Source organism: Conger conger, chromosome 1 (genome assembly GCF_963514075.1).
Source record: "Conger conger chromosome 1, fConCon1.1, whole genome shotgun sequence".
Classification (NCBI taxonomy): Eukaryota; Metazoa; Chordata; class Actinopteri; order Anguilliformes; family Congridae; genus Conger; species Conger conger.
Window position 1 is genome coordinate 247,501 of NC_083760.1, and position 10,000 is coordinate 257,500.

At 48.1% G+C, this 10,000-nt stretch overlaps 1 protein-coding gene across 1 annotated transcript in view; it reads right to left on the reverse strand.

Annotated features, from left to right (window-relative positions):
• The window catches only part of LOC133137746 (transmembrane protein 222-like), a 7,631-nt gene extending 2,379 nt beyond the window's left edge, over positions 1 to 5,252 (reverse strand). The window contains exons 1-3 of the mRNA XM_061256078.1: positions 5,096 to 5,252; positions 3,117 to 3,201; positions 345 to 376 (exon numbers count right to left, since the gene is read on the reverse strand). Of these exons, the coding sequence (XP_061112062.1) occupies positions 345 to 376; positions 3,117 to 3,201; positions 5,096 to 5,214 (236 nt within the window). The 5' untranslated portion in view covers positions 5,215 to 5,252. The remainder of the gene's footprint in view (positions 1 to 344; positions 377 to 3,116; positions 3,202 to 5,095) is intronic.
• Positions 5,253 to 10,000: the final 4,748 nt, after the last annotated feature.

The window sequence follows — 10,000 nt, forward strand, 5'->3', positions numbered from 1 at the left end:
CAACATTACTGCAGCGTTACCACAGCATTACTGCAGCGTTACCACAACATTACATTACTGCAGCGTTACCACAACATTACTGCAGCGTTACCACAGCATTACTGCAGCGTTACCACAGCGTTACTGCAGCGTTACCACAACATTACAATACACCCACTGAGAATATTTTATAAAGTTAGCACAACGTGGTGCTCATTCACACATGACCCATAAACGCTGGGCTGTAGAACAGGCAGTAAACTGGGCTATTATCTCTTCTGCAGAGCAATCATTTCAAAACCAAAATACCCACTATGTCCTACAGGGACTCTGCAGAATGTGAACAGAGTGAACTCACAACTCACTTTGTCGGCCGGCCGAACGCCATGTTGTCTTCCTGAAACAACAAGACACTACATTACAGGCAGAGACTCACTCTCACTCACTCTCACTCACTCACACACTCTCACTCACTCTCACTCTCACTCTCACTCACTCTCACTCACTCACTCTCACTCACTCTCACTCACTCTCACTCACTCTCACACTCTCACTCACTCTCACTCACTCTCACACTCTCACACACTCTCACACACTCTCTCACACTCATACACTCTCACTCACTCTCACTCACTCTCACTCACTCTCACTCTCACTCACTCTCACACACTCTCACTCACTCTCACTCACTCTCACTCACTCTCACACTCTCTCACACTCTCTCACACTCTCACACACTCTCACACACTCTCACACACTCTCACACACTCTCACACTCATACACTCTCACTCTCTCTCACACTCACTCTACTCCACTCCACCCTAATTTCAGTCAAAGGATGAAAGTATTCCTAATACATAGGTCTGTCTAATTTTCAGTCCTAGATGATGCCTTCTGGGGCATGAGAAGCACGTCATCTTGTCATATATGTATTTTCAGTGACTCTACAAATAGGTCCTATAGATAAAATAGGATGAATTCCCCAAATTACCTGAAAATTAAAAACAATTACCGGAAAAAGAAGATTTGCTGGCCCTAGAGCCCTGGTTCGGGCCATGTGTGGCTCTGTGATTCTGCGATTAGCGCTTTATTGGGTGTGATTGAGATCATCCTCTTTACTGCGCCGTGTGTGTGCCACAGTGTGTGTATTGTGTTGAACAATGACTCTGTGTGCGCTTTGTGCCACAGATCAGTCCCAGAACCCCCAAGCTTGTAATCGGCCCAATAATCCCCTCTGTGATCACTCCTGTACAGGCATCCCTGCTGATCCATCCGCATCTTTGGGCCTAGGAGCTCTTACTCTGTTTCTCCACAAACATTAGTTTACCATCAGCCAATCAGGGACTCGCTCTACATGTCTACCACCAGCCAATCAGGGACTCACTATACAGGTCTACCACCAGCCAATCAGGGACTCGCTCTACAGGTCTACCACCAGCCAATCAGGGACTCACTATACAGGTCTACCACCAGCCAATCAGGGACTCACTATACAGGTCTACCACCAGCCAATCAGGGACTCAATATACAGGTCTACCATCAGCCAATCAGTGACTGGCTCTACATGGCTAATTAGCAAAACCCCGCCCTGTCCCTGTGTACATGTGACCTGACTCAGGAAGCATCATCGCACAGCTGTCCATTTTACAGGATGCTTAATCCCAGTGTTGCCACAATAAGATCCGCACAGCCACTGGGCCCTTCAGCAACGCCCTTAACCCTGCATTGCTCCAGGGGAGGATCGTCTCCTACTTAGTCTAATCAACTGTATGTCGCTCTGGATAAGAGCATCTGCTAAATGCCAATAATGTAATGTAATGTAATGCTTGAAAACGTGCAAAAACAGTCAGATGAGATGAGCACAGATCTGAAATCTTGAAATACTGACATATTATTCAGCTTTGAATCCATTACGCCACGCAAAAATATAACATTTCGCTGAGTCTGATGGTCCGCCACATTCTTCTTTGTTGGTGGAACTGCCGTAGCTATGCAAATTAATGCAAATTAAGTGGTGACGAAATGTCACTATTGTCACAGTCCTGTTGACTCACACTAGCCTTCAGGCTGTTGCTTCAGTCTGCTCCTCCTTCGCTACGGATCCGAGCAGTGTTTCACAGCGACGGATTACTGAGTTAGCTGGATCAGTGAGTTAGCTGTAGGATTACTGAGTTAGCTGGATCAGTGAGTTAGCTGTAGGATTACTGAGTTAGCTGGATCAGTGAGTTAGCTGTAGGATTACTGAGTTAGCTGGATCAGTGAGTTAGCTGTAGGATTACTGAGTTAGCTGGATCGGTGAGTTAGCTGTAGGATTACTGAGTTAGCTGGATCAGTGAGTTAGCTGTAGGATTACTGAGTTAGCTGGATCAGTGAGTTAGCTGTAGGATTACTGAGTTAGCTGGATCAGTGAGTTAGTTGTAGGATTACTGAGTTAGCTTGATCAGTGAGTTAGCTGTAGGATTACTGAGTTAGCTGGATCAGTGAGTTAGCTGTAGGATTACTGAGTTAGCTGGATCAGTGAGTTAGCTGTAGGATTACTGAGTTAGCTGGATCAGTGAGTTAGCTGTAGGATTACTGAGTTAGCTGGTTTAGTGAGTTAGCCGTAGGATTAGTGAGTTTGCTGGTTTAGCGAGTAAACTGGATTAGTGAGTTAGCTGGATCAGTGAGTTAGCTGGATCAGTGAGTTAGCTGGATTAGTAAATTAGCGGGATTAGTAAATTAGCTGGATTAGTAAATTAGCTGGATTAGTAAATTAGCTGGATCAGTGAGTTAGCTGGATCAGTGAGTTAGCTGGATTAGTAAATTAGCGGGATTAGGATAACTGCTGTAGCCAGCACGACTCATCGTTGGCCAGGTGCCATTTCTTTCATCACCCTGGCTCTCTCGCTATTCAAAGAAAGTCTCAGCGAGTCAGAGAGTCAGAGAGTAGGGACCTGACTGCCATATCGCCAAAACAAATCGGTCAATCCTTATTTGGTAGTTTTACATAAAAAAAGGGGAAAAAAAGGTCAATACCCCCTTTACCACATTCAGTTACAGATGAGTCGGTAGCAGGGAGGGGCCTGAATGCCTCATTAGCATAACAACACCCTGTGTACATGTGTATCAGTGGGAGGGGCAGGAGGGCGGGGCTTACTGAGACGAAGTACGGCCCAGCGAAGTCTCGGATCACTCCGGAGGACGTGCAGATGCCCATGTGGCCGATGAAGGGCAGCAGCCACCTGCAGAGAGAGAGCAACCATGCGGTCTCACCAACCATCCTGCACAACCGTGCGGTTTCACCACCATCCAGCACAACCATGCGGTCTCACCAACCATCCAGCACCACCCTGCGGTCTCACCAACCATCCAGCACAACCATGCGGTTTCACCAACCATCCAGCACAACCCTGCGGTCTCACCAACCATCCAGCACAACCGTGCGGTTTCACAACCATCCAGCACAACCATGCGGTCTCACCAACCATCCTGCACAACCGTGCGGTTTCACAACCATCCAGCACAACCATGCGGTCTCACCAACCATCCTGCACAACCGTGCGGTTTCACAACCATCCAGCACAACCATGCGGTCTCACCAACCATCCAGCACCACCCTGCGGTCTCACCAACCATCCAGCACAACCATGCGGTTTCACCAACCATCCAGCACAACCCTGCGGTCTCACCAACCATCCAGCACAACCCTGCGGTTTCACAACCATCCAGCACAACCATGCGGTTTCACCAACCATCCAGCACAACCCTGCGGTCTCACCAACCATCCAGCACAACCCTGCGGTCTCACAAACCATCCAGCACAACCATGCAGGCGCACAAACCATCCTCCAGAACCGTGCATACTACTCGTATTAATACTACTCATACTACTCATACTACTCGTACTCAATCTCAGGCTGATTTTCATTGAGAAGTATTCTCAGCCACACCTCAGTCCAGTGTCCTGCTCACACTGAGGCAGCAGGTGAGATTATTACCAGCTCAAGACCCACGGGGTGTGTCTGTGTGTGTGTAATAGATTATAGATGTATGTGTGTGTGCAGTGGATTATGGATGTACGACTGAGTGTGTTTGTGTGTGTGTGTGTGTGTGTGTGTGTAGAGCAGGTGTGTGTCATGGATTATGGATGGATGGATGTATGTGTGTGTGTGTGTGTGTGTGTTGCAGACAAACATGCAGAGCTTTCAGGAGATGGTGACCCACTTACCCCCCCCCCCCCAGAGGAGCAGGAGAATATAGGCTGGCGTCACACACACACACACACACACTTTCTCTGGCTGTCCTGCGCAACAGTATTAACACAGTCACTAAGTAGGCCAGGCCTAAATGCAATTGCAGTTTGTGTGCGTTTTATTTCTGGTGCTATTGTTTATAACAGTTTTTAGTACAGTAATAACAGCCACGATTAGCGCCGGAGATTTGAACACGGAAGAATACGCCTTCAAATTCAATTTTCAGAAATGTGCTGAAAAAGCGCCGCGCTCTACAGGTAGCTAAGCTGGCCAGGTGCTATGCACAGCTTCTAAAGTTTAAGGACAAAAACAGTGTACAAACATCCAAAAAGTGACAGAAAGCGCTTATGTCCGTGTTTTAGAGCTGAAACACTGCTGGAATCCTTCTGCGCATGCAAGTTACATTCATAAAAGGTATACCCTCCGCTTAACAGTTCCCATTTCCGCATAGTCACCTGCGGCGCGTTTGGAATAATTTAGTCAATAATGTAACTTAAAACTTTTCATACAGCTACTAATGTGAGCAGTAGCCAGCTGACAGAGCAATCACGCTTTGACGGGTACATGATGGAAGGCATCGTAGCGAGCAAGTGCTCACCCTCCAAGCAGCACTCTATCCAGCTAGCTATAGTTAGGAAAACGCACATTTATCACAAACGCGGACCCGAGTTTTAGCCTACATGCGTTTCTGTAACATCAGCAATACACAGCTATTAATGGACGAGGAAGCTCTCTAGCAGTTAGGATGAATCGGAGCTGTCATTTCGTAAGCTCGTCCGGGGATAGATAGCATAGCTAGCTCTCGTCTGGCGATCGCCTCGCAGCGGGATTGGAAGTGAATCAACGCGATCAAACACTCAAATCAACGACCAGGGAAACTCACGAAAGCACCGGGATAGGCGTCCACACGATACAGTAGGGATATCGGCACATGTCCGGGTCTATTTTGTCAAAGGCTCCGTGGTAATTCATCATGGTGTCTATCTCAACCCCATCCGCCATCACTAGTGACAAACTGAGCGTTTTTGCTCAGTTCCGCTTCCTGACGGCTCCCTCTACCGGAGCACATCCCGTTTCCGGGCCCTGCGCAGCGGGGAGTACGAGGCGAGGCCCCGCCGGGAGGTCAGGACAGCCGCACGTTTGAGCCCCAAGAGCTCGCAGGAGAGGTAGCAGACAGCGGTCCCGGTATCAAAAATGAAATTAACGGGCACATTTTGTCTTTTGTTGTTTGCAAAGCGGTTCTGCAGCAATAGATAAAAATGTGAACAGCAATGTGTATAATCCGTCTGTATCACTTCATCATATTTTCGTGGAGAATAATTCGAACAAAAAACTAAATTCGTAAATAACCTACTCTATGAAGAGAACAGTTTTATGAAGTGCAGTAGAAATCAAAATATTTACATACTAACCTCTGTCACAGTCCAGTAAGGGGACAATTTCATGGGACCAAAAATAATTGGACAATTAACTGCTCAAATAGGTGTGTCAAAATCAACAGTTTGGTACATTGTTAAGAAGCAAGACCACAGCAGTGAACAGACCACAGAAGACCAGTGTATTGGATGACAGAATAATCCCTCAAATAGTGAAGAAAAATTTGTAACACTTCCAACAGATCAAAAACACTCCAGGATGTAGGTGTAGATGTGTCAGAGACGACCATCAAGAGAAGATGATGCCTGCATAATCACATCATTCAAACCCGTGACAAGCCTCAAGAGTAGAATGGCCAGTGCTAACCCAGTGCTTCATTATGCATGCAGCAAAACACACAGCCAAAGCAACCAAAGAGTTTTTTCGGGCCAAAAACTGGAATGTTTTTGACTGGCCAAGTCAATCACCTGACCTCAATCCAATTGAGCACGCATTGCACTTGCTGAAGACCAGACTGAAGGCAACTAGCCCCAGGAACAAGCAGGAGCTGCAGAGGGCTGCAGTACAGGCCTGGCAGAGCATCACCAGGGAAGACACCAGCATCTGGTGATGTCCGTGGGCTGTAGGCTTCAGGCAGTCACTTGTGCAATCAAAGGATTTTCAATTAAATATTGAATATAATGACTTTATTTCAGTTTGTGTTAATTTGTCCAATTACTGTTGGTCCCCTAAAATTTGGGCCGTGTATAAAAAGGGCTTTAATTCCTACATGGTTCTGGATTGTAAAGGTGGGGTGAAGCTGAAATTGTAGGCCAAAAGTCAGGTCTCGGTGTCCCGTCCGACTACAGCGATTAAAATAAACTTGGGTGTGCTATTTTTCAAACTGCCACACAGAGAAAGTGGGTGAAAGTCTACTCTCCCCTCAGGTGTGTCCTGCTGGCAGCCGTGTGTACCCACAATGCACCCTGAGAGCGAGCGGCTGCCCCAGATGGCATTGTCCCAAACCAGCAGCCTGCAGCCATCAGCTAAATAACAAATTATTATTATTATTATTATTATTATTACAGACACAAGCTTTAATTACACAGCATAATTACAACACTGAAGCTGTTTTAATTACAGTACATCATTACACAAAACACTGAAGTTGTTTTATTCATCCATCCATCCATCCATCCATCCATTATCTTAACCCGCTTATCCTGAACAGGGTCGCAGGGGGGCTGGAGCCTATCCCAGCATACATTGGGTGAAAGGCTGGAATACACCCTGGACAGGTCGCCAGTCCATCGCAGGGCACACACACCATTCACTCACACACTCATACCTACGGGCAATTTAGACTCTCCAATCAGCCTAACCTGCATGTCTTTGGACTGTGGGAGGAAACCGGAGTACCCGGAGGAAACCCACGCAGACACGGGGAGAACATGCAAACTCCGCACAGAGAGGCCCCGGCCGACGGGGATTCAAACCCAGGACCTCCTTGCTGTGAGGCAGCAGTGCTGGAGTTATGCTAAATCTCTTCTCCCAATTTAAGGGGAAAGGGGTGGCAATAACACCATTGGAAAGTAAGCCATATTGTGTCGATGGGTGCTGTGCTAAATGCCCACGTGTTGGGGACTGTGTGTGTGCAGTGTCTGTTTCCTGCCCTGGACATCCTGTCTGTGTGCAGTGCTTAGGCTGGGGTCCTAAGGCTGTTTGGAGTTATGGAGTTATTTCTCTCCATTGTGAACGATTCTGGCAAGTTTGTGCTAAAGGTGAATGAGTGTTGCTTAGTCTGTTGTAAATCAGAAATATTGAGTGAACCATTGAAGGACTCTTTCCAATTGAAACTCTCCCCGACCCCAGTCATACCAATCAAAGATCAATGTCATGTGACTATACTCACCTTGCACATGCGTCTGGCCCTCATTATTTCTGCACAGAAAAGCGCAGCTATTCAAGTAAAGCAATTAGCCTGATGCCTGATGCCTGATGTGTATTGCCCGGTCAGTGCTTAGCTTACTCTTTACAAATTCTTATGTACCTGGTTAGCACTTAGCTTACTCTGTACAAACTCTTATGTACCTGGTTAGCGCTTAGCTTTCTCTGTACAAACTTTATGCACCTGATTAGCACTTAGCTTTCTCTGTCTAAACTCTATGGACCTGGTTAGCGCATAGCTTTCTCTGTATAAACTCTGGGCCTGGTTAGCGCTTAGCTTTCTCTGTATAAACTATAGGCCTGGTTAGCGCTTAGCTTTCTCTGTATAAACTCTATGGGCTTGGTTAGCACTTAGCTTACTCTGTATAAAGGGGGGAGGGTGGAGGGTGGAGTAGGGGGGAATATATCAGGCACAGTGGATCCACCCGTCCCCCTTAGGCGAGCAGGGCCCCTCCCCGTGAGCCAGTTCTGCTGGCTGATGTATTGGGCTCTGGGCAGAATCGGGGCAGTCAGCAGCCTGCAGACATTGATGAAGAGGGGAGCCCTGGAGCGGATACAGCAGGTTTATCAAACCTGAGCTGGGGGATTTCAGCAGAACCAGCGCCAGGCCCAGTGCTGCAGACCCAATTACACCACAGCCCCCTGACCCGGCCCAAACTTCACCAAGACCCGCTAGCTAATCACCTCTCACTGTCAAACCCCAACACAACCCTTCTCCCCCATGTTGGGTAGGGTGTCCCAGGCAAGCTGGTGAAAGATTTTGGGATGATCCAACCCTGCAACCCTTTCCAAAACCTGACCTAGAGCGGGTCACATATAAAGAGCTGAACCTGAACTACATTCACACTCACTCTACTCTGTCACTCACCGTCTGGCCCAGAACTACATTCACACTCTACTGTCACTCACTGTCTGGCCCAGAACTACATTCACACTCTACTGTCACTCACCGTCTGGCCCAGAACTACATTCACACACACTCTACTGTCACTCACCGTCTGGCCCAGAACTACATTCACACACACTCTACTGTCACTCACCGTCTGGCCCAGAACTACATTCACACACACTCTACTCTGTCACTCACCGTCTGGCCCAGAACTACATTCACACTCTACTGTCACTCACCGTCTGGCCCAGAACTACATTCACACTCTACTCTGTCACTCACCGTCTGGCCCAGAACTACATTCACACTCTACTGTCACTCACCGTCTGGCCCAGAACTACATTCACACTCTACTCTGTCACTCACCGTCTGGCCCAGAACTACATTCACACTCTACTGTCACTCACCGTCTGGCCCAGAACTACATTCACACACACACTGCTCTGTCACTCACCGTCTGGCCCAGAACTACATTCACACTCACACTGCTCTGTCACTCACCGTCTGGCCCAGAACTACATTCACACTCACACTGCTCTGTCACTCACCGTCTGGCCCAGAACTACATTCACACTCACACTGCTCTGTCACTCACCGTCTGGCCCAGAACTACATTCACACACACTCTACTCTGTCACTCACCGTCTGGCCCAGAACTACATTCACACTCTACTGTCACTCACCGTCTGGCCCAGAACTACATTCACACTCTACTGTCACTCACCGTCTGGCCCAGAACTACATTCACACACACTCTACTCTGTCACTCACCGTCTGGCCCAGAACTACATTCACACTCACTCTACTGTCACTCACCGTCTGGCCCAGAACTACATTCACACTCTACTCTGTCACTCACCGTCTGGCCCAGAACTACATTCACACACACTCTACTGTCACTCACCGTCTGGCCCAGAACTACATTCACACTCACACTGCTCTGTCACTCACCGTCTGGCCCAGAACTACATTCACACACACTCTACTCTGTCACTCACCGTCTGGCCCAGAACTACATTCACACTCACTCTACTGTCACTCACCGTCTGGCCCAGAACTACATTCACACTCTACTCTGTCACTCACCGTCTGGCCCAGAACTACATTCACACTCTACTGTCACTCACCGTCTGGCCCAGAACTACATTCACACTCTACTGTCACTCACCGTCTGGCCCAGAACTACATTCACACACTCTACTGTCACTCACCGTCTGGCCCAGAACTACATTCACACACACTCTACTCTGTCACTCACCGTCTGGCCCAGAACTACATTCACACACTACTGTCACTCACCGTCTGGCCCAGAACTACATTCACACTCTACTGTCACTCACCGTCTGGCCCAGAACTACATTCACACTCACTCTACTCTGTCACTCACCGTCTGGCCCAGAACTACATTCACACTCACTCTACTCTGTCACTCACCGTCTGGCCCAGAACTACATTCACACTCACACTGCTCTGTCACTCACCGTCTGGCCCAGAACTACATTCACACTCACTCTACTGTCACTCACCGTCTGGCCCAGAACTACATTCACACTCTACTGTCACTCACCGTCTGGCCCAGAACTACATTCACACTCT